Below are 25,620 nucleotides of genomic sequence, written 5' to 3'. Positions count from 1 at the left end.
TCTGTCCCATTTAGCACGGTGATGGTGCCACACAACACAATGCAGGGTGTTCTCAATGTGAAGGCGGGACTTCAACTCCACAAGGACTGTGCGGTGGTCACTGTTAATGCAACTGTCATGGACAGAGGCATCTGCGGCCAGCAGATCAGTAAGGGTGAGGTCAATTATGTTTTTCCCTCTTCTCGGTTCCCTCACCACCTGCTGCAGACCCAGTCGAGTAGTTATGTCTGTTAGGAACTAGCCAGCTCTATCAGTAGTGCTGCTGCCGAGCCACCCTTGGTGGGGTACTTTAAAATTGCCCACCCAGAGTACATTTTGCACCCTTACCACCCTCAGTGCTTCCTTCAAGTGTTGTTTAACATGGAGGAGTACCGATTCCTCAGCTGAGGCAAGATCGTACATTATAATCAGCAGGAGATTTCCTTGCCCATGTTTAATCTGAAGCCATGAGACTGGGTGGCATAGTGGCTCAGTGGTTAGCACTGCTGCCTCACAGCGCCAGGCACCTGGGGTCGATTCCATCCCCAGGTGACTGTCTGTGTGGAGTTTGCACATCCTCCCCGTGTCTGTGTGGGTTTCCTCCAGGTGCTCCAGTTTCCTCCCACAGTCCAAAGATGTGCAGGCTCGGCAGGTTAGCCATGGGAAATGCAAGATCACATGGACAGTGTAGGAGGCTCTTCAGAAGGTCAGCGTGAACTCGATGGGCTGAATGACTTGCTTGCACACTGTAGGGATTCTATGATTCATGGGGTCAGTGTTGAGGACTCCCAGGGCAACTCCCTCCCAACTGTACACCACGGTGCCATCACCACTGCTGGGTCTGTCCTGCTGGTGGGACAGGACATATCCAGGGATGCTGATGGTGGTGTCTGGGACATGATAAGTTATGTTTCTGTGAATATGACAATGCCAGGCTGTTGTTTGACTAGTGTGCAAGACACCTCTCCCAATTTTGACACAAGACCCCAGATGTTAGTAAGAAGGACTTTGCAGGGTCAAATGGGGTGTTTCTGCCATGGTATTTTCCGGTTCCTAGGTCAATTCCAAGCAGTCCATCCAGTTTCATTTCTTTGTTGTGGCTTTGTGGCGATTGATACAACCGAGTGGCTTGCTGGGCCATTTCAGAGGGCAATTGAGAATTAACCACTTTGCAGTGTCACGTGTAGGCCAGACCAGGTGAGGATAGCAGAATTCCTTTCCCTGAAGGACAGTATTGAGACAGGTGAGGTTTTCCAAGAATCAACAATGGTTTCTTGATAATCAGGAGATTCTCAATCCATCTGCCGTGATAGGGTTTAAACCCACGTTCCCAGCACATTACCTTAGTTTCTGGATTAAATTCTAGCAATAGTACCACTGGGCCATTGCTTTCCCCCTTGTAATTTAATTGAAATTTGGCATTCCAATGAATCATTAAGATTGACCATCAGCACCTCTTCACCCTACATTGTCATTTTGATGATAGCAATCTAATTTCTTCACTTCTCTTCCTGGTTTATCAAAAAAAAAATCACCTTGTCACATGACTAGAGCCTGTTCATGTTAAATATTTCACTTCTGACTTCAGTTGTTGCCTTAACATCCTAAGGATAAAAGCTCCAGGTCTCAGTAGATGGAAGGCTTTCTGATAATAACAGGATTCCAAAGCATAAAATATTCCTCTACTTACATTCAAAGGCATGGTTGGATGATCCAATTTTCAACAGTTTCTGAGCGGACATAACAGCCTCAAGCAATGGAAACCATAATGCCTGAAAGAGAAAAAAAACAAAGAACCGTTCTTATTCTTGTGTCCCACAAGATATACAGGGGGTCCCGGATGTTTTTTTAGTTCTCAAGATGAGGGTGTCATTGCCTAGGCAAGGACTTATTGCCTATCCCTAAGTGCCCAGAGGGCAGTTAAGAGTCAACCACATTGCTGTGGGTCTGGAGTCGCATGTAGTCCAGACTAGGTTAGGGTGGCAGTCTCCTTCCCTAATGGATATTAGTGAACCAAATAGGTTTTCCTAACAATCAGCAATGAATTCGTGATCATCATTAGACTGTTAATTCCATTTTTTTTTATTGGATCCAAATTCCACCATCTGTCATGGTGGAATTCCAACTTGGATCTCCGGAACATTACCGAGGTCTCTGGATTAACAGTCCAGAGACAATACAAATAGGCCATCGTCTCCTCCGATGTACAAACATCCAATGTACATGATTGTACTTACTAATGCAATCACATGTAGAGGTGTAATTTTAAAGATCCTACATAACAAACAAGTCATTGTACATATAAATGGCTATTTTATATTGTCCTGCATTGTACGTATCAACTTGAGTGCAGACTCAAGAATGGAAGCCATCTGCAACCTGGGGACTGCCTGTACATTATAGCATAGAGGTAGGACTTCTGTGACGAATCAGTTTCTAAGTCTCAGGTCCCATTCACAGATTTTTGCCAAGTTGATCTCAGCTGAGTCAACAGTAAAAATACAACATTTAACCTCAATGCTCTTACCAACAGCAGGAAAGGAATCCTGCTTTGATTTAAACTCCCAAAACCATCTGGCATTTCCTAGAAGAAAGTTGAAGTGTATTGAAGTAGTCTGTCTGCTCAGTAGTGATAACCACAGCATCCTTAGCTCACTGACCAGACTCACAAATAAAGAATGCTCACGTCAATGGGTATGAGAGGCAATCAACATTTTGGGGTCAGGAGCTTAGAATGAATGTCAAATTCCAGGACAGAAAGTAAGAAGGGGAAAAACTGAAACAAAATCTGAAGCATGCATAAGGTGACTATCTAATAAAAATCTCTTTCCCAAGACAGTACAACTATATAAGCAAGATTTATGAAAACCATTATTACAAAAACACATTTGTGTTAGCTTTATCATACTTTCTCAGTCAATAATTGGATAATGTAAGTGCTTAAAGTTTGAGACCTTTTCTCTGCTTATGTTTAATATTCCTGTCAGCACATTGCATACAACTGTATATTTTAGCTCCATAAATTATCATTTTTCTCCTTATTGAATTTAAAGGAATACTCATACTAGAATGTTCTTGTGATAATTGCACTGTCAATTTCATTTACTATTACAGTGATTAAAGAACAAAGATCATTGAATGCTGTTGGCCACAAAATCACTTCCATTGTGGTCACTGCAATTTATTCAATTCAAAAAATGAATAAAATGGCCATAGTTTCCAGAACTCGCAAATTACTGAAAAAAGTGCATTTCTGGTTACGAAGCTATTTACACACAAATATATTAATCAGCATAACAAAGCCTGTGATTAAAGGGATATATTTTTGGCGAAGGCGTGTGTTCATCAAAATCATTGTATGCCAGTACTGGCATAATAGAATGTTTCTCTGCTTTGGTAGCACCTTTAAGCATAGTTATGTACTTCCCATTCTGAAACATTTAACATCAAACTCAGAAGATGACTCCACTCCACAAAGAATTAGCATGATGTTTTCCTTAAATTATGTACCAGATGTACAACATGAACTGTCCTGCTCTTAAGTTTTGACTTTTCTTCTGTGGGAGCCAGTTATCCTACATGCCACACAATTGCAGTTGACAGTGTGGCATAAAAGACAAATGACAGCTGAAGCGATTTTGGTCATCGGCCACATAACGGACTGCACTCAAGCAGTGGAAACTGGTCATTTATCCATACATACTCTCTAAATTATGCTAACCCCAACTTCCACAACTAAATAGAGGAAAATAGCAAAATATAGCAGTTTTACAGATCAATGACCTGAACATAAGAACTAGGAGCAGGAGTAGGCCATCTGGCCCCTCGAGCCTGCCCCGCCATTTAATAAGATCATGGCTGACCTTTGAGACTCAGCTCCACTTACCCGCCCGTTCACCATAACCCTTAATTCCTTTACCTTTCAAAAATTTATCTAACCTTGCCTTAAACACATTCAGTGAGGTAGCTTCAACCGCTTCACTGGGCAGGGAGTTCCACAGGTTCACAACCCTTTGGGTGAAGAAGTTCCTCCTGACTTCAGTCCTACATCTACTTCCCTTTATTTTGAGGCGATGCCCTCTAGTCCTAGTTTCACCTGCTAGCGGAAACAACCTCCCCGCCTCCACCTTATCTATTCCCTTCATAATCTTATATGTTTCTATAAGATCTCCCCTCACTCTTCTGAATTCCAATGAGTATAATCCAGTCTACTCAGTCTCTCCTCATAATCCAACCCTCTCAACTCTGGAATCAACCAAGTGAATCTCCTCTGCACCCGCTTCAGTGCTAGTATATCTCTTCTCAGGTAAGGAGACCAAAACTGCACACAGTACTCCAGGTGTGGCCTCACCAGGACCCTATACAGCTACAGCATAGCCTCCCTGTTTTTAAACTCCATAACATCAACTAACTCTCCTTGCAGATGTTTCCTGACTTATTGTGCATTTTCAGCATTTTGTGTGGTTGGTTCAGATTTTCCTCATCCACAGTATTTTACGTCCATATTAGAGCTTTTACAGATCATCCTTCAATAGAAGCTAGAGAATTAAATCAATTATTTGATTAATGAAAATAATATTATACATACTAGGAATGATGCACTGGGAGAAGAGCAGGAAAAAAACAAACAACAAAACTAACTTTTAGGAAGCTTTTTATTCGCTCGATAAAAACAGGTATTATTTTGTCATGCATTTATCCTGGCATTCATGTTACTACTGATATTATCGCTGTTGCTTTACAGCTGAATAAAACTGTCAAATGTGCCAAGGCATAAACATTAAAACATCAAATTAAACTGAGGGAAGGAAGCTGAATAAATAGGTGAGCAACATCAAAATAGCGAGGGGGAGAAGCACTAAAAATGGGATGAGGTTGGTAGACTGGGAATGAACTGCACATCTCAAACCTCAGATCTAAAAGAAAGTCTCTAGCTTTCTGTTCCAGAACGCTTATATTCAACTTTACACACAAATTGCAGGTCAGAATCACTGAAATCTCTCTGTTTCTATCTACCTTGCTCTATCTCTTCAGAAATTCAAATCCCACCTGTCAGATCATTTGATAATCTTCGCCATGCTAGACAACAACCAGCCATAACTACTTCTTATTACTTTGCTTCCCCAACATGCTTCCCCCAGATGCATTGCACAGCACTAGTTGCTGACAGATAAATAGTTCACAGCTGAAACTATCATTTTTTCATTTGCTGGGATACAGCTACGAGGCATCTTAAAAGGAAGGAGGAGAAAAGAAAAAAAAGGCAGCTCCATTAAAGACTGAAAACTGCATTCAAAGAAGGTACTATACATACACAGAGGAAACTTTCATCACTCACCTCCCGCTGCTGTTGGTTGAGACTGTGCGAATTGCGCTGACATAATGCAATTGTCTCTTCTAAAGCAGATTCTGCAGCTTGCGCCATTTCTTCATTTTCCTCTCCTGCAGAGATTCACATGAGAAAAGGAGAATACAGTGCAACAGTCTACTGTAGCTTTGCACATCAGAAAGCTAAGAAAGAGCAACAATGCAGTTTGCCAGATTTATGTGCCATTTTTATATCACGGCAGTTTGGAAAGGAGGGGGTAGGAGCAGAATGTCAGGCCTATGGAGTACAGGAGCTCAGGCTGGAAGTGACTGTCAGTATTTTCCTTAGGACCAAAGGAGCATCCCTCCTGCAGGCACTCAAAGGCAGGCCAAATGAAAGATCACCATGGGCTATATAACACATATACTGTGTTTACCCATGATTTGGAGACACTGCCATTCCATTTCTGTCAGCTGGGAGGCCTGAAAACTCAATCATATTAATTCAGCAAATCTCTCAAATTAATATCTAGTCTCCTCAATCGATCTATCACCCATGTACATGGATACCCACTTCACACCAAATTTACAACCACACCAAATGTCAGTGAAAAGTTATTGTTTCGTCAAAGTTCATCTACATAATTGACTTTGGCGAAGGTATCTGTTGAACAATGTACCTCACAGTGGCACTCAGTCTGTGATTTGCAGGCTCTGACATCATGATAGCCTAAGCCTCAAGGCCTGAGAACTTTTTTGTGTTGACCATCCTTCCTTGTTTCTGAGGACTTCACCTCAGCTAGTCTGTGGCTTATTTATTCATTAAGTTTTGAAGGACTCAAAATTTGTTCAAAATTCGAGATTTGTTCATGGGTCGAAGAGGCAAAGTCAGCACAGAGTAAATAAGCCAAACTGAATAAATTAAAACAAAGTCAAAGTAATAACTAGGGTGATAAAATTGAACCAAAGTTGCATATATACTGACACAGAAAAATGTTAGATTTCACTTGGAGTCTTACCTCTGTTGGTCACTATAAACAAGATAGCATTTGCAAGTTAATGGAATCACCAACATTTACTTCAGCAGTTTGCCTTTACATAGCCACCTAGAATACAGCTTTTCTAGCCTTACAACCCACATCTCTGCTGCCTTTCTAACACTGTCCTTTGCATGAAAAAAAGTCATACATACAAATTAGTGTCAAACAAACATAAAATTGAACATTTTAATTTCTGCTATCTTTTCTGTATTAATCATAAACCATTATACCTCAGATTGAAAGATGGCATCCATGAAAAGAATTTGAACTTCACTCTTAAAATATTTCCAACCAGTTTTACTAATTAGCAACATTTATAAAACTTAACTAGTATGTAAATGATTAATAGCTTAACTAACTCAACCTGAAAATATATGATCAGCGGACTAATACAAAGTGCAGTGAGCAGATATTTTAGTTTTACTCTAAGTTAAAAATATTTGCATTTTGCAATGCATTGTAATTACTTACACACTGAACGTTGTTTACTGATTGTTTACAACTACGTCATGAATTATGATAACTTGTTTTAATTTGTACTATTCACAATTTGGCCCTAGTCATTGTAGTGATTTTTCAACAAATCAATTATCTCAAGATTCAGAAAACAATAGCTTTCATTCTTGTGCTATGCTGATGAATAAATGGCATCTTTCTCCTTTTTTTTGTAGTCTTGAATCTGTGTCAGTCAAACGAATAGCTACTGTTTAAAATCTGCATGTGGATCATTGGAAAGGTCTGTGTCGGAGGTACATTTAGTAAACAGTAAATTAATAAAACAATGCAATAAAGCTTTAGCAGAAAAGAGTCCTGAGAAGGAGTTGGTTTATGAAAACATGTTAAAATAAATTAATAAATTTCAGAGGGCAAGGAAATGGTTTACCTTTCACAATCTACTAGTAAACACCTCTACTGGTATAAATATTTAAACAAAGGAACTATCAAAATATTACTTAAACTACATCAAATTTGTGACTGATTCAATGTGCTGTCTAAAGGTCTGCAAAACCATACCTCAGCCTCAGGCTGGGCAAATCCAATTACAATGACCACAGCAAGGACAAACAATATCCAATCATCAGACTCGTATCTGTATAGCTTGGAGCAAATTGGAAATTCACAGCGTCTCACTCAATTACACTGCTACTACCTGCACAGTGCTGATATTAAAACCACAGCTAGAGAGAATAGGTGGTGTTAAGTTGTACAAATGCAGCACGAGATATTTTATGATGCACCATAACCAAGGAAAGTGAACTCTACGCTTATGCTCTCATCTATTGGAAGCTAATCTCCAAAATTGCTGGATTCTATTTTTCTCAACTCACAGCAGTGAACAATAAAGCTTTATGCTGTGCGTTTTTTCTTAAAGCATTTTTCAGCTGTCTTTCCAGACAATGGATTTCTTTTCAAATGTACAGGCATAGTACCACAATCACAGTTCTGTTCAAGGTTTGTAAATGTTGCATCAAAGAAAACAAATGTTCAGTACAGGCTTGGCATCCTAAACATCAGTAAAGTAGAACATGAATGCAGGAACTAGTGTGTACATTTTAGCATGTGTCATTTTTGCCTTAAAGATCTTCTCCTTAATCTTCTTTAATCTCATGACCATGCATCAATTTGAATGGACTAAACACAGCAGATTAATTTGGAGAATCTCTGGTACCAAAGAGTACAGAATCTAATCCATTGTCCCAATCCTGTAGGTGTGTGTGACAATAAGCCTCAATCATTGATTTGAGAGTCTGACAGCATGTCACAGAAATTCCCTGGGTTTGCAGATGATAGGCAGGAGACTCCAATTCTTCCATTCCAAGATTGATTGTTACATATTGAAAAAACTTAGATCTGGAGGAAGGTATAGATGGTCTGATTAGCAAGTTTGCAGATGACACTAAGATTGGTGGAGTAGCAGATAGCGAAGGGGACTGTTGGAGAATGCAGGAGAATATAGATAGATTGGAGAGTAGGGCGGAGAAATGGCAGATGGAGTTCAATCCAGGCAAATGCGAGGTGATGTATTTTGGAAGATCCAATTCAAGAGCGAACTATACGGTAAATGGAAAAGCCCTGGGGAAAATTGATGCACAGAGAGATCTGGGTGTTCAGGTCCATCGTACCCTGAAGGTGGCAACGCAGGTCGATAGAGTGGTCAAGAAGGCATATGGCATGCTTTCATTCATCGGATGGGGTATTGAGTACAAGAGTTGGCAGGTCATGTTACATTTGTACAGGACTTTGGTTCGACCATATTTGGAATACTGCGTACAGTTCTGGTCGCCACATTACCAAAAGGATGTGGATGCTTTGGAGAGGGTGCAGAGGAGGTTCACCAGGATGTTGCCTGGTATGGAGGGCACTAGCTATGAGGAGAGGTGGAGTGGATTAGGAATATTTACATTAGAAAGATGGAGGTTGAGGGGGGACCTGATTGAGGCCTACAAAATCATGAGAGGTATAGACAGGGTGGATAGCAAGAAGCTTTTTCCCAGAGTGGGGGACTAATTACTAGGGGTCACGATTTCAAGGGGAAAAGTTTAAGGGAGATATGCGTGGAAAGTTCTTTACGCAGAGGGTGGTGGGTGCCTGGAACGCGTTGCCAGCAGAGGTGGTAGAAGCGGGCACGATAGCGTCATTTAAGATTTATCTAGACATATATATGAATGGGCAGGGAGCAGAGGGATACAGATCCTTGGAAAATAGGCGACAGGTTTAGATAGATGATCTGGATCGGCGCAGGCTTGGAGGGCTGAAGGGCCTGTTCCTGTGCTGTAATTTTCTTTGTTCTTTGTTCTCTTTGTTTTCACACATGAAGTTCGAATCCTGATCTGATTGTACTTCAATTGGTAGATCATAACAAGTAAAACACTGAGTGAGGAATCTTATCTGGCTCTGCGTGATGCAGGCTATGACAACATGAATAATGGAAGACAAAAGGATTATCTTTCCTTTTGCGAAATCCCTTTATACATCTCATCTACCTTATTCACCTCTGCTGCACTCACATCAGTGTTTAACTCTGGTCTCATAATTGTCGTTAAAGCTAAATTTGGTCATGGCATTTTCTTTGTCAGGTCCTTTCTCAGATTCACTCTTATGTACACCACAAAATTTCCCTCACAGCCCTTGAGCATTCAGAACAAAAGTGCCCCACTTCATTACACTAGAAACACTTAGGCCTCGATTTTCGTCTCCACCCTCAGCACCTTTTTTCCTGGTCTGAAGCAGAGTTCATGGCACAGTCCCAGCTGTCCCTTCTTTACTCTGGCTAGAATCATTGAATGCCAACAGTGTGAAGCTGGCCATTCAGCCCATCAAGTCAGCACCAAACCTCCAAAAAGCATCCCATCCAGTCCCATCCACTCTTTCCCCAGTCCCTTCCAAGTCCCTAAACTTAACTTGGAAGAGTGTGTTAATAATCAGACCATACTGTTCCACAAGTTATCATGAACTGTATAAATATATTAAATTTCATTGAGACCATCAAAATGATAAATTGACCTGATTGACTGCTATTCAGCGCAAAATCAATTCACATCAGATTCCTTGGGAACAGGAAAATAGTTCTATTTATTCCAGTATTTAACTTCAACCAAGAGCAATGAGTAGAAGGATTTATGCAACTTAAACTGTATCCCTTCAAAAATCCCACACACACTCAATAATGAGCAAGACATGGTTTAACACATAAATTATTAAGGAAAAAAGAAGATAAACAGGGTGATAAAAAATTCCAAAGCTCAAAATTCTAAACTATAAGGTGGAAATTTATTTTCCTCCCAGTCCTGTTGATTCTGTAATGATGAGATGCTGTTGTCAGTATCGTTCGATTTGATGGGTGATTAGTTGAACTTGGATCTTTTCTTACATGAATGACTGAGTTATTTTAAGCTTTCTTAGGTTTTCTGTGTTCTTCCCCACGTGGAGAAAAAGGGATGCATAGAAATAGAATAGAAAGAGAGAGAGAAAGAAAAGCTTTCCATCTGTAGGATTTTTCACTCTTGGCTGCCTTTGGCACTTACAGCTTTTTAACATCCTGCAGCTCAACCAATCAGAAGGCCATTGCTGGGCAGAATTTCCTAAACTCAAAAGGTTCTTGGGTGCAGTTCAGTGCCAAATTCTCCCTCTTACTGCTTCCAAAGAGCAACATTGCAATGCACAGCTTAGCAATAAGCAACACTTGATTTCCAAGTTACTTAAACCTTTGCTAGTATTCCACCTAAAGCAATCCAAATTCTGCTTCAGTTTGGAGCATCAATAATTAAATATATGGTCCCTTACATTTGTGAACTTGGGTTTACAGGGAAAAAGTTCAAAATTTACAGATGTCAGATCCTTGCAAGGGAAATGGGAGGAGGAAACTTTGAGAGGGCAGGCTTGTGGAATTACTGTAGTGAGTAACATTGGCAGAGTGTCAGGAAGAATGAAGAAAGTTTGCTGAATTGGTTTTTCTGGTATAGTTCGACATAATACCTTGACAATACATTTGAGGAGAATGATTATTTCTCTAGATTCACTTTTTGATAATGTGTTGGTACTCAGGTTTAACAGGATAAAGTTTTTTTTCTCAATTCTATTTCATCAAGGCAAAGGGCACTTTAGCACATCACTGAGGTCAGCTAAGCTACTGTCATCTATGACAAGTTTTAATTGTTCTTTGCATATATTTTATGGGATTCAAAATTTTATCTGCTGGCAAGTAGAAGCCCAAATAGTTCATAAATGTCAGGATGGTCAAACACAACTATGATCCCTCAGAGGCCCATAACAGAAGTCTGAATTTCCTTTAAGTTTTAAACATTGATGAGAAAGAGTCATAAAGTCATACAGCATGGAAACAGACCCTTCGGTCCAATCACCATGCCAAACATAACCCCAAACTAAACTAGTCCCATCTGCCTGCTCCTTGCCCATATCCTTCTAAGTGTTTCCTATTCATATATCCATCCAAATGTCTTTTAAATGTTGTAATTGTACCCACATCCACCACTTCATCAGGAAGTTCATTCCAGATGTGAACCACCCTCTGTGTAAAAAATTTGCCTTATGTTTTTTCTAAATCTCTATCCTTTCACTTTAGAAATGTGCCCCTTAGTCTTGAAATTTTCTTAGAGAAAAGACAACGACCACCAACTCTACCTATACCTCTCATTATTTTATAAACTTTTATCAGGTCACTTCTCAACCTCCTATGCTCCAGTGAAAGAAGTCCCAGCCTATCCAGCCTTTTCTTGTAACTCAAAAATTCCATACCTGGCAACATCCTGCAAAATCTCTTCTGAACCGTCTCCAGCTTGATAATATCTTTCCCAAAACTGGGCAACCAGAACTGGACATAGTATTCCAGAGGAGGCCTCACCAATGATCTGTACAACCACAACATAACGTCCCAACTCCTATATTCAGAGGACTGAGCAACGAAGGCAAGCATACCAAATGTCTTTTTAACCATCGTGTCTATATATATGATACATAGATATCTGAATATTTGAATGAAAACTAAATAGGTTTGATACCCGATGAATACTTGCATTAGGACAAGAAATGGGCCTTACAGTTGGACATTAAAAGAGGGTCTAATCACAAAGACAGGAATGTAATTATCTAAAAGCACAATTTTCATTTTAACCCAAACTCTTTCAAGGAAGTGTGACATGTTTGGTTATTTATAGTTCCAACAAGTTTAATAAGTTCAGCATCGATAACAAATTGGTAATAAACATCAGAATTAAAAACAGACTAGCCTTGACTATAAATATTTGGAAATCTTAAAACTGCCAACAATAAAATACCACTGCATTAAAAAGTTAAATTTTTACTTACTTGCACCATCGGTAAACAACGACAGCTTGTGTTTCAAGATCTGGAGAAACAGAAAATATTTGATTACTCGCAAACATTGATGACAGTACTACGCAGCAGCTGAAAGATAATATTTCATTGAACTCTAAGAAGAAAGGAAAAGCTCCCAGCTTGATTAGACAGGCCCTTGAAAATAGTTTTTTTTAATGTGTGCACTAAAAGCAAACTCGTTTCAAGAGGCTAAAGTACTCTTATACACCACCATAAATCAAAAGGTGGCTATTGTCACATTGCAAGTGAATTATCCAGGGACGTTTGACAATTATTGCCCTCTGCAAAGCAAGAAGGTACAATCAAAAGTCGTTCATCCCTTGCATTTTTTTTTACATCTTGATTTACTAGTTCTTGACTGAATTACTTTACAAATTACGTTTTCACAGCAATTTAAATGTAGAAAAACATCCTAAAGGCACAATGGTAAATCTATCACATAAAAAAAGTCAAACATTTGGTCAAAGGGTTGAATTGTAATAAAAATTTTAAGGAGGAGAGGTGAAAAGATTCTATTGTGTGAGCTGTAAACAGCTGAAGACTTGGCTACCACTGGTTGGGTAATATGAGTGGCGATGCACAAAAGGCAAGGACTCGATGAAGGCAGACAGAAGAGATTGTTTGTTTAGAAGGTTACATGAATATATAGGCGTGTGAGTGAGTGACTGAGGATGAGTGGATGGGTGTTAGGCACAGTTGGATGGGCGAGCAAGTGGGTTTCTGGGGTTAGGTGAGCAGGTAGATACGTCAATGTCTGGGGGTGGGTAAGGGATCAACCACATAGTTGTCAAAGGAGGAGGAAGGGCGTCAGATTCCTGACGGATTGGAACTGGTTCTGGAGCAGGTGGGACCTGAACAAACTGGGACTGATACTCTTGTAGGGAGATTTGCTGCATGTGATAAACAGACAACTTGATTGGGTATGGTCAGTGTGGATGTGGGAATAGGAAATCTTGTTTGATGAAAAGGTTGGAGTTTTATCAGGATGTTACAAAATTGATAAAGGGGAGTCAAAAGACACAGCAATAAAACAGAAACTGCTGGAGAAACTCAGCATGTCTGGCAGCATCTGTGAAGAGTGAAACAGAGTTCACACTTTAGTCTGATATGACTCTTTTTCTTACAGCATACTGGGATCTTCAGTAGGGTGTTGACAAGGCTCCCCACAGGATGCTGATTAGTAAAATTGTGGCATATGTGATGGAAAGTAACATACTGACATTGATCAAGGATTGGATAACAGGCAGAGAAAAGGAAATTTACAGATTTTGGCACTTGAATAGGGATAACAGTGTTGAGAATGTCTTGAGAAGAGTTTAATTGAATTAAGTAGTTTGAGGGACTAGTTGGTGTGGCAAAGTCCAAAGTAATTTCTGGCTGTATGTCAATTACCTTCCAACAGGTTGCCTGCTAGCCTGAGATAAGCAGTCAGCTGAATCATCATCTCGAAAACGTAAAGGAGGACATTAAGCAAAAGTTGGAGAGCTGTTAGCATTTTTCAAAGACAAACAGAAGGTAAGCTCAACGAGGTAGAAGAATAGATAGACTCAGGGTTGCCAATGTTCAGGGAGCTATGAACAGGTGATAAGCCTGAACAACTTATACAAAACAAAACTTGTAAACTCCCAAGACAGGAGGAACAAATGAGGACATGAAAACAACGCACAGGTACAAAATTCAGCTTAGGTAAAAAATATTGCAGGATAGGTAAAGGCAAAATTGCTATTGGCAGTTCCACTGATAATTAAAAAGCAAATAACATGAGGAAATGTTATCAAGAATGTTGAACAGTCACAGCAGAATTTTTATTAAAAGGGGTTTTCTGAAAATTGATATTTAGACATTCAATAAAAAAGAGAAATGAGAGTGAGACAAACTTAGTCTAAAGGGATGTGAAATGGGAATTGCAAGATTGCATCAAGCAGTGAGATCAGTAGTGGTTAAAGCAAAGGGTCTAGGTATTTTAATTTGATCCTGAGGATCTCTTTCTCCCAAAGGCTATATCACTATAACTCTACCAGACGAGAACAGAAACTGAGCAGCAGGTGGAGGGGTTAAATTAATAGTATGCCTCTATCTTTACTAAAGAAGAGGATGCTATGGAAGTCATAATGACAGAGAAGGAAATTTAGTCATGAAAAGGTTTCAAAATTGATAAGGAGCTGAAACTGAATAGACTGTACTTTAAATTGACAAAATACCAGGACCGAATGAGATGTATTCAAGGAAACTGAAAGGCAGTGGGATTGGTATATTGCGGGGCATTGTCATTAATATTTCAATATTCCCTATACTCAGATGTGGTCTCAGGATTGGAGACTTGCAAATATCATATGCTTGCTCAAAAAAGGGTGCGAGGATAAGCCCAGAAATTACGGACCAGTCAGTTCAACATCGGTGGTAAGAAAACTTCTAGATGGCATCAATAATCACATGGACAAATGTGGATTAATTCAGGCCAGCCAGACTGGATTTCTTAAGGGAAAACTAACTAGTTTGAGCAATTCTCTACAGTTCATGACTAATGCTGAAGTTGTTTACATGGACTTCCAAAAGCCTTTTGATACAAAGTCACATAACAGGACAGTCAGATCTGATGAAGAGATTGTAGCAACATAGATACAAAATTAACTGTGATGGGAAACAGACAATAATGGTTAATGGATAATGTTTGGACTAGAGGAAAGTTGTAATAGAGCTCCCCACAGATGGGCATTGAGATATTTGCATTTCCTGATATACGTCAATGATCTAGACTTTGGCATGCAGGGGTTAATGTCAAAGTTTGTGGACAGTTCAAAACAACTGTGAAGAGGACACCGTAAACTTCAAAAGGCCACTAAGAAATTCGTAGAGTGGGCAGATAGTTGGCAAGAAATATTCAATGCAGAAAAACGTGAGGTGATACTTTATGGTACAAAGAATATGAAGAACATTGCTAAAATGAGATGTGCAGGAGCAGAGAGACATGAGTGTTTATGAGTGCATAAAATATTAAAGATTGAGGACAGCTGGAGAGAGAAGTTAATAAAAATACAGTATTCTTGACTTTATCAATAGGGGCAGAGCTACAACAACAAGGAAGTTATGCTGTTCTTGAATAAGACACAAGCTAGATCTCAGCTGGAATGCTATGGGCACCATCCTTTAGAAAGGACTTTATGGCATTGCAGAGAGTACAGATGAGGTTCCACAATGAGATACTTCAGTTATGAAGATAAATTAGAGAAGCTGGGGCTATATTTTTTGGTGGCGAGAAGGCCAAGTGGAGATTTGAAAGATGCTTTCAAAATTATGAGGTGGCAGGACAGTGTAGTTTGAGAGAGACTGTTCCCACTCAAATGGATCAAGTAGGAGAGGGAATTGATTGAAAGTAGATAGCAAAACAAGCAAATACAACATGAGAAAATACTTTTTTCACACAACCAGTTGTCAGTGTCTGGGATGCATGAGCTGGAAATGTCGTAGACGTAGGTTCAGTTTAGAAATAACAGGTTAGATACAGGAATGATGATCGCGTGGGAGTCCAGCCCCAGGGATAACAGTCTAAGGATGCGGGGTAGATCATTTAGTGGTGAGACGAAGAGAAATTTATTCACCCAGACAGCTGTGAGCCTATGGAATTCACAACCACAGAAGGCAGTCAAGGGCTGTATGATTTCAAGAAAGAGTTGGATTTAGCACTTGGACTTAAAGGAATCAAAGAATATCAGGAAGAAAAGGATCCACCACGAACATAATGAATGGTGGAGCAGGCTCACAGGGCTGAATGACCTAATGCTGCTCGTATTTTCTATGTTTCTATGTATTCAAGAGGGTACTGGGAGGAAGGGCAGGGGGGTGATTACATAAATAGAAACAATATGCAAGGTTACAAGGAAAAAGCAGGAGAGTGGCATTAGTGTCATAATTCTCATTGGACAGCCAGTACAAACACAATGGCTTCCTACTGCACTGCAACAATTCTGTGATTCTGAGAGTTGATAGTATCGAACAGCGGCTGTAAAACAGTTAAGTAAAAATCCCTTAGTTAGACACATGAAAATTAAAAAAGAATGAACAAAAGGGGAAGGAATTAGAAGTGTCAAGGCTGTTGCCCAGCCTCTAACTGTAGTAAAATCAAGAATGATTTGAACTTTTCGGTCTTTAAGTGTAAAAGCTAAGTCCATTTCTGTTTAATTAACAAAGGTCGAAGAAACAGAATCCACGTTGACAGCTAAAACATGTGAACAGGCAGATATGTAAATTCAACTTTCACAGGTATTGTAATAACAACAAACTCACATAACTATTCAGAGCATAGCATTTGATTCTTTTTTGATGCATTGTGAGGATGCAGTCAGAACAAAAGGAAGGTCAATTCCTAAATTTCTGAAGTGGCATTATTGTCACAAATGAACACATGCCGGTGTCCCTGTTGGAGAAAATAGCTTCAGAAAGCCAAGTTCCTTGATGTGAATAGGCAAAAAAAATTCAAAATAAAATAAAATCTAACATTCTAAAAGTAACATTCTCTCTCTGGAAGGGCAAGAATAAAATATCTAAACAATGAAAGAGGTCAAATTAAAATTGAATGTTGATTAGTGACTCACACCATCAACTGACTGAAAAATTGCACAGATCTGTGAAGAATTCTGAGCATGTAACGTTCGTACCTCAAGCAGAACAAAAAAAGCAGCGTGTACATCTCCCTTCTTCTCCAATAAGTAGGCTGAAGCTTCGCGAAGTTTATGCTTCTCTGTAACCTAAGTAATAAATACGTTAAATTAAATCTCCAGCAACAACAACTTAATGGAAAAACTATCTCAAATGAATCATAGAACGTTGGCTACAATTGCAATTTGTTGTTGGCTTTGGTACTCTTGATTCATGGATTAAGTATTAGGCACCGAGATGCTGAATTATGCTTAATCTGTTCTGTCTCAATGCTACTTGCAGCCCAAATTACAAAAAGGCTTATTTTTAAATGGGAGCAGGGTCAATATTCAGACTTCCCAGATGAGCTACACGTGTGCTGAATAGAACGCCAGCTCAAGCTGAACTGAGAACAGTTCTGGATTATGGGACATGATCAGCGGCTGTCGGATGTTGGGTTGAAAAGATTCCCAACGAATTTCACCTAGGGCCATTAAAGCTATAGCACAGTGGGCAATCTTGCATTCCATCGGGCAATGTTGAATTAAAATCCAGGTCCAGGAAATAAACCCAAAATGTTTTAACTTATTGAGTCAAGAGCAAAGTACCATTGGCGATTAGAACAAGGTCCAATAACTGGGTAATAGTTCAGTATAGATACTGCACATCGATACAGGAGCAGAAACATAATTTTCAACTTCCACGCCTGGGTCATTATCTGGGTAACCGGATGCCTATCAATTCTAAAACCTTCACTGATTTTCATAGCATGTATTATTGACAAGATGAAATTCAAATAAGCTCAGCGAATGGAAATTCGCTCCACCTAATAAATGCAGTTCAGTACCTAAAAGCATTGCTATGGAATTGAATAGGACAACTTTGTACAAGTGCCACAACTGGACAGTAAATACCAAGGTTATTCATTAAGAGAAAGGGATGATTAATGCATCATGCAATTCATTTAGTTTCCACCATAGTGCCAAATTCCAACCCAAATATTCACACAACCGTTATTTAGTATAATCAATATTATGTGCAAAAGAATGTGAAATAAAATGCATACTGTGCATCCCTGTTAGTTTTGTTGCTGTACAAAAGTTATTTTTTTTCCCAAGGAATAAAACAATCCATACTAAAGTAAGAGCATTGTCAATAATTAAGCAGAGAGGCAGGATATTTATGACAGTGGTATTCTTAAGAATTTAAGGTCATAAGAAAACTTGACCATGAGTTCTGAACGTATTTTGCAAACACAATATGACATTATCTTACCAAAACATTGGAAGGTGCATCAATATGTACAATAATAAAGACTGGTGGATAAATAAACACAGATATACATTTAAACAAAGTGAACATAAAACTGAAGCTAGACCATTTTATGCTGTAACAACATTCATGAGAGCGAGCTGACAAACATATACAGACATTCCAATGTCACTACATGGAGGGGAAGAAAGTTAATTGGTATCCAGCTCAAAATCAGATGATTGATCTGTGGCTTGTCATCTACATTCAAAATTAAATCAATTCACAAAAACTGAAGTGCTCCATGAATTCCAACTGTATGTAAAAAAATTAACTGCTTTCAGTTCTGGGTATCACACTTCAGGAAGGGCATAATGGCCTCAGAGTGTATCCAGAACAAATTCACTGGAATTCTCAAGAGCCAAAAGGATTAATTTACAAAAACAGGTTTCACAGATCTTGTATTCTTCTGAGAACAGATATTAAAGGGTGATCTGAATGAGACGTATAACGTAATTAAAAACATCTGCAACACACACTTAAACTAAGGAAAATCCACAAACTGCTGAATCCATCCATTTTGCCCCACATTTGCGACTCCATGATGGTCTGTTCAATCCATCTATTTCCCACATTACATCTTGGCATATCATACGGGGCAACCTCCCTGAATAATATCTACCAAAACACATCGTTTAGATCAAGGAATGGGAGTTACATGAAGCCACTAACAAGATTCCTTGTGACAAACCTCACTCGTCAAATGGCCAGCTTTGATGTACCACAAGGAATGGTCCTTGTTAAAAAGAGTCAAGAGCCAGGGCCCCTATCCAGTCAGTGTCTACTTCTTTAGACGCATAAACAATGTTCCACATTCCAAGGTGTGTTCCTGAGAATAAAGGGTTAAATATACCTCTACTCTAAGAATTGCACTCTTCCTTCAAAAATAAATCACTTTACATCCTGCTGTCATTTGTCACTTGTCTGCTCATTCTACCAACTTACATCCTTTTGAAGTTCTACACTTTTTCCTCACTGTTCTTAATACTTCCAAGTCTTGAATCATCTACAAATTTTGTACTTATACCTGTACACCTGTACATATATATTATATGTATATGGAAAAGCTGAGGTCCTCATACTGACTACTGGAAAATTCCACTATAAACATGGCTCCAGTCCAAAAGAAAATTCACCATTACTTTTTGTTCTTTGCCACTCAGTCCATTTTGGATCCATCTTGCTACTACCTTTCTAATTCCATTTCTTGTGTGTTCTTGGATACATGTCTGGTGCAATATTAACTTTATTTACAAAGAACCTGTCCATCTCCTCCTCATCATTAGTTTATATCCCTTCAGTATCTGAGCTGCCTCCTCGTTCAACATGACATGGACAGCATCATCTGCCTTGGTAAAGGCACATACATGTTATTTAATAAATACCTCAGCTATGTCTCCTGTCACCATGCTTAAATCTCCTTTTTTGTCCCTAATTGACCTTATTTTATTTTTAAAACCATCCTTCTAATATTTACACTCTCTCTTTGCTTCTCTTACTTGTTTTTTTCAATTGCCCTCTGAACGTTTGATGTGCAGTCCTGGCCGTCAACCTTTGGTTCCAAATGACTGGCCGAGTTCTGCTCTTACCTACTGAAGTTGCCTTCCTACTAATTAATTATTCGTACTCTGAATTATTCTTTGGCCTTTTCCACAGCGTGCCTAAACCATATGACACAATGCAGATTGCCCCATAAATATTCCAGTACTGACATTTGATCCACTTGACCTATCTCATTTTCAAGAACCAGGACTAGCAGTAACTCCTGTCCCATTGCAACTGGAAAACTACTGCCATAAAAAAATTCTCCCAAACAAATTCTCAGAAGTTCTGCTCCTCTCTGCCCTTTATACTATTATTATCCCAGTCGACATTCTGAAATGGAAAGTGTCTATTAGCATATGTATGATAGCATTTTCACCTTTTGAGCCAAATGTTTGAGGTGTTAAACCCCAGAGACTCAAGCACAAAATAATTTAGGCTGACACTGCTATGCAGCACTGAGGGTGTGCAGCAACACTGGACGTGCTTCCTTTGGGATGAGATATTAAACTGTTGTCCTGTTTGTTCTCTCGGTTGGATAGCAGAGGTCCCATAGTACCTTAATCAATACTTACTCCTCAACCAACATGACTCAAAAGATAATCTGGACATTTGTCATCTTATTGTTGATAGGAGCTTGCTATGTGCAAATTGACTGCCATAGTTCCTATATTACAATCGTGACTACACTTCAGAAGTAATTTATCGTCACCAAGTGATTTGGGACATTCAGAGGCCAGGAAAGATGTTATACAAATGCAAGCTTTTATTTCTTGAAATTTGTTTCTGTAAATGACAAGTTTAACAAGCCCCTGGGACCATCTCTCCCATACATTTGTATGTCTCAGTTTTATTGGCTTAGCCACTTCTAACTGGATTGGACATTGCCGTCTGCAAGAAATTCTCTCCAATCTGGGGTTAGAAGCTGACACAGTCTGCAGTGATTGTTATCCCGGGAACATTTGCTGCAGTTACCATGAGAGGAATGGGTTGTGACATGCAGCAAAAAATAAAAGAATTCAACAGAAGAAATTCAATAGAAGAAAATACAGGAAGCTCTTCTGGAAAAGGAAGTAAAAAACTAACAAAATACAAAGGTGCAAAATGTGCTTGTGATATGAATAATCTTGTTGAGTGTCATGATCAATGTTGGCATTGAATGTACCCTACATGGAAGTTTAATGAATAGAAAATGTGAATCAGCAATGTTGGAGCACGCTTCAATTGCTGAGCATCAATGGCTTAGAAGTGGACTTTATGGTCAACTAGAGTCTTAAAAATCATCCAAGGGATATCGTGTTCAATTTTAATTCCGTACACAAGAAGTGCATTTATATGTATACTCACACTAAAATCTTTGTATTAACACAGAACCGTTGCATCCAGTTTACTCATAGGTCGGAGTCTGGTGCATGCCAGGAACACAAATTGGCTGAATGATTAAATTGGAGTATTCTGTAAATGCCAGTGGAATTCAGGGATGTGTAAGACATTTCCACCCTGAGTGATTCTACATAAATATAGTGCAGGCCTGCTCATCCATTGACCGTTAGTCATTTGAATCAAGGATGTCAGAATAGAGAACAACACAAACACAAGAATAATGGGAAAGCAAATTTGCATGAAGTTCAAATTTTTAGCAGGTTAAAATTTAACCCTGGCATTCCTCTGCACTCTGGTGGTGTTAAGACTGAGTAGAAATTGCATTTTAATTCTAGGAGGGAAGATATCTCAGTGGGTTTGGGTGTTAATTAACGAGGCACAATATTGTTGATATTTATTAATTTATCATTTTGTTAGTAAGGCCTGTTCAGGAGCCACCCGGTGGCCAGCTTTGGCAAATGTAGAAAAATTTGTTAAAACAATTTCATGCTTTCATCTCCAATTTGCAAGTTAAAACATTGTGTGATTAATTTAAATTAAAAAGTCTCAATTGGCAGTCACCCTCACATATAACTGGTACTATATTCAAGTTGGTGCCCTGCCCAAATCCTGACTTCTGCACTTTCTACTCACATCAATTGCTATATGCACCTCTTCACTTTTCTACTACGTATTCAACCCTGTTTCCCTCATTCCATTATTACTATGCTTGTTTTCAACAAGATATTCACTATCCCGAGAACAGATGGTGAGAGGGCACATCTTCCTTCAGCAATAACTCATTTCCCTCTTCAACCCTCACTTTTCATTTCTCTCACAAGAAACTTGCTTAGGTTTCAAGATTCAACTTATTTTATAATGGGTAAGGGCAGGTAACCCATTTGACTGATAAACTGAGCAAACTAGATCACCTGCCTGATTAGTAATCTGTCAGTGCAGATCAGCTATTTGGTTAGTAATCTGGCAGAGTAGATCACCCTTCCGTTTTCATAGCATTATTTTCATGATAGCATTAGCGAGGTTTCACTGAACCAATTTAGAGGTTGCAATTTCACAAATTTATGTAAAAGCCATTCTGCTCAATTTTGCAAGAGTATTAGCTATGTTAGCTTTTACTATCTGCTGTGCTAGCAAGACATCATCATTTCTTAATAGGTTCAAATTTCTACAGGATTATTCCTGAGATAGGGCCTTTTGGTATAACAACAAAAATGTTTTTTAATATTAACAAGCCCCAGTCACACCATAATGCTGCCTACGAGATAATGTGGATTATAGACAACTCATAAGGAAAAATGCCCCAAGGGACAACTGAATTCATGGCTTGGAATGAAACATTATGACTCTTCTTAACTGGATTGTTTGTTTAAAAAATAGTGAACTGGCTTGGCTAAGGAATTCGCCATATAACAATCAGCAATATCTTTTGTTCCAGGCACTTCATTAATGATTCTACTATACACACGCTGTTAAGCAGTACCTGAATGGCTTCTTCAAGTCTGTAATATTCTGAGACCTTGAGGAAATCCATCACCTGATGTGGATCATACTGACAAAGCAGGTCAAGGTACTGTTCGTGGATGTCAGGATTCAGTTGCTGAAGCTCTCGATTCACTTGCACTCCATCTCTGAAAATCAAATACATGGAGTAAGTGTTCAATGATAAAAATGCGTGTACAGCATAAAGACATGCCATTGACTGCGAATGTAGGAGCTTTGACGAAATCCTGATAAACATGCCATAAAAGTAAAATAAAAACATGTTCTATGCAGAAGAACACATCTATGAGTTGAGTGAAAACTTCCCTGATTCTTTCCCAAATGTACAGAAGCAGAAAACAATAGAACATGATTATTTTTTTCGGTACACTGGCATCTAATGCTTTAATCAACCACAAATTTATCCAAAGTAAACAGGGAAAACATTTTTATTTAGATACAAACAAAGCATATAAATTAATGTTATGGTTGGTTGTGATGCAGAAAATAGATTGTATTGATGCACCCATTAGTTGATGACTTTCATATCCCATAATATAAAGCTGGAGTGAAACTGCACACTGGGGACCTGTCTGAGTACAAGACACCAGTCCACAGATATGATTTAATTATAATTAAGAATGCCAGATGTTACTTTCCACAACTCATGATCCAAATTTAATCACATTGAATTTTCATAATTATAATTCAAGTGGCAATTTTCACATCACAAAAAAAACCTTGGTCTAATGCTTGCCAACCTCAATTTTCAATTATTTCAATTTGGTGAAGTCCTTAAGATAACTATTTCACAAGTGAAGCAATAGCTGCCCAATTCTTTCCAATCACTTAAGCAAAGTTCAAGGAAGTTTGTTACTATTAAATTTTCAGTGTTGACAATTGACTAAATGGCTGGGAAGAAGACCTAAAGCTGTTGTCAAGAGCCTGTTGTGTTAATTATATACAGTTGGCTGATGGACAGCTATAACAATAAACACACGATTATGTTAATGACCTGGAGCTGAGATGACTGACCTTTAGCAATGATAAAAATGTTTTCCTTTGTTTCAGTATAACTCCAGCCACCAAAAGGTTTGCCCCCGATACCATGATTGCAGTTTTTCTAGGGTTCCTTGTATTTCTTGCAGTCATTTGCAATTTCTGTCAAATTTTAGGGCATTGTATTTCGACAAGACTTCACACATTTTTAAACTCATATTTATAAAACAGAATAACAGGCTTAATTATAGGCAACTGAGGGCACAACTGCACTTTATGTCTATCAAGAAGGTTAATTGCAGAAACAATACTTCTGCCGCCCAAAATAAATGTTTTTAAAGGAATGTTGTATTAAGTATTTTCTACAAATCAAAGTTCCTATCTAATATAAAAGAAAATACGTCAAAAAGCATTAGTTATTAACCAGCCAAATCTTGCAGCCTTTTTTTTATATTCACTTATAGGGCATGGGCATCTCTGGCTGGCCAGCATTTATTGTCTGTCCCTAATTACCTCGGAGAAGATGGTGGTGAGCTTCCTTCTTGAACCACTGCAGTCTGTGCAGTGGGTTGACTCACAAAGGCCTTAGGGGGTATTCTAGGATTTTGACTCAGCAGCGGTGAAGGTATGGTGGTACATTTCTAAGTTAGGCTGGTGAGTGGCTTGGAGGGGAATTTGCAGGTGGTGGTGTTCCCTGGTACCTGCTCCCCTTGTCCTCTTAGTCGGTTTGGAAGGTGCTGTCGAAGATTTTTAATGAATTTCTGCAGTGCATCTTGCAGATAGTAATCACTATCATTGATGAAGCAGCTGGAGATGTTTGGGCCGAGGACACTACCCTGAGGAACTGCTGCACAGATGTTCTGGAGTTGAGATGATTGACCGCCAGCAACAATAACCATTTTCCTATGTTTCAGGTATAACTCCAACCACCAAAGAGTTTGCCCCCAATAGCCAGTGATTGTAGTTTCTCTATGGCTCCTTGTTGCCACACTTGGTCGAGATCAAGGGTGCATTCAAGGGCCATCACTCTCACCTCACTTCTGGAATTCAGCTCTTGTGTCCATGTTTGAACCAAAGTTGTGATGAGGTCAGGAGCTGAGTGGCCCTGGCAGGCCTCAAACTGGGCATCAGTGATCAGGTAATTGCTGAGCGGGTGCTGCTCGATAGCACTGGCGATGACATTTTCCATCACTTTACTGATGATTGAGAGTTAACCGATGGGGTGGTAACTAGCCGCGTTTGACTTCTCCTCCTTTTGCGTACAGGACATATCCGGGCAAATTTCAGGCAGCTGCCAGTGCTGCAACTGAACTGGAACAGCTTGGCTAGGGGAGTGGCAAGTTCTGCAGCACAAGTCTTCAATACTATTGCCAGAATGTTGTTAGGGATGTTTGCAGGATCAAATATCTCCAACTATTTCTTGATATCATGTGGAATGAATCGAATTGGCTGAAGACTGGTATCTGTAATGCTGGGGACCAGTGGAGGAGGCCGAAATGGATCTTCCACTCGGCACTTCTGGCTGAGTTTTCTAGCCTAAATTTCCAATCCTAGCTTTTTTTATTGACGTATACTAAATAGTACAGCAGGCTAGAACAAAAATCACTGCAGCTACTACCAGCTATCATTTACCTGGAACTGCAGGTAATAATCAATAATATTAGTTCATCTTCTATGCATATTTTAACCATTGTCTATTAAGGAATTACTAGTTTTCATTAATTCTTCTTGTTTAACTTCAAACCTCAACTCAAAAAGACAGATTAATTGGGCAAATAGGCTGTCTATGAATTCCCACACACAAGTCACACAGTCTGCTGCCAAACCATGTACCATAAGCAGCTTCAAGCACTACTTTTATTAAAGATCTGTCTAGGCTATAAAATATCAGGAACCAATACAATTAATTTAACAACTGTAGTGTTTCTCATCCTGATAGATTCTTGGGCACTCCCAACAATCCCATGTTTGCCCTTTTTAATGAAAACAAACTCTCTCGCATAGTATTAGACAGTGTGATATAATATGTACAACCACTCAGTTATGTGGTTTTTATTCTCAACAGAATCCTGCTCCAGCTTACTTCCAT

At 39.1% G+C, this 25,620-nt stretch overlaps 1 protein-coding gene across 5 annotated transcripts in view; it reads right to left on the bottom strand.

Annotated features, from left to right (window-relative positions):
• Nucleotides 1-25,620, bottom strand: part of vps8 (VPS8 subunit of CORVET complex) — a 518,442-nt gene that overhangs the window by 281,914 nt on the left and 210,908 nt on the right. For all 5 annotated transcript variants that reach the window (XM_048598730.1, XM_048598733.1, XM_048598732.1 and 2 more), the window contains 5 exons: nt 22,534-22,681; nt 16,838-16,927; nt 12,153-12,192; nt 5,318-5,421; nt 1,670-1,751 (listed from right to left, as the gene is read on the bottom strand). In XM_048598730.1, the coding sequence (XP_048454687.1) occupies nt 1,670-1,751; nt 5,318-5,421; nt 12,153-12,192; nt 16,838-16,927; nt 22,534-22,681 (464 nt within the window). The remainder of the gene's footprint in view (nt 1-1,669; nt 1,752-5,317; nt 5,422-12,152; nt 12,193-16,837; nt 16,928-22,533; nt 22,682-25,620) is intronic.

This window comes from Rhincodon typus, chromosome 7, assembly GCF_021869965.1.
Source record: "Rhincodon typus isolate 14 chromosome 7, sRhiTyp1.1, whole genome shotgun sequence".
In the NCBI taxonomy this organism is placed as follows: domain Eukaryota; kingdom Metazoa; phylum Chordata; class Chondrichthyes; order Orectolobiformes; family Rhincodontidae; genus Rhincodon; species Rhincodon typus.
This window is presented reverse-complemented; position numbering and strand designations above follow the sequence as displayed.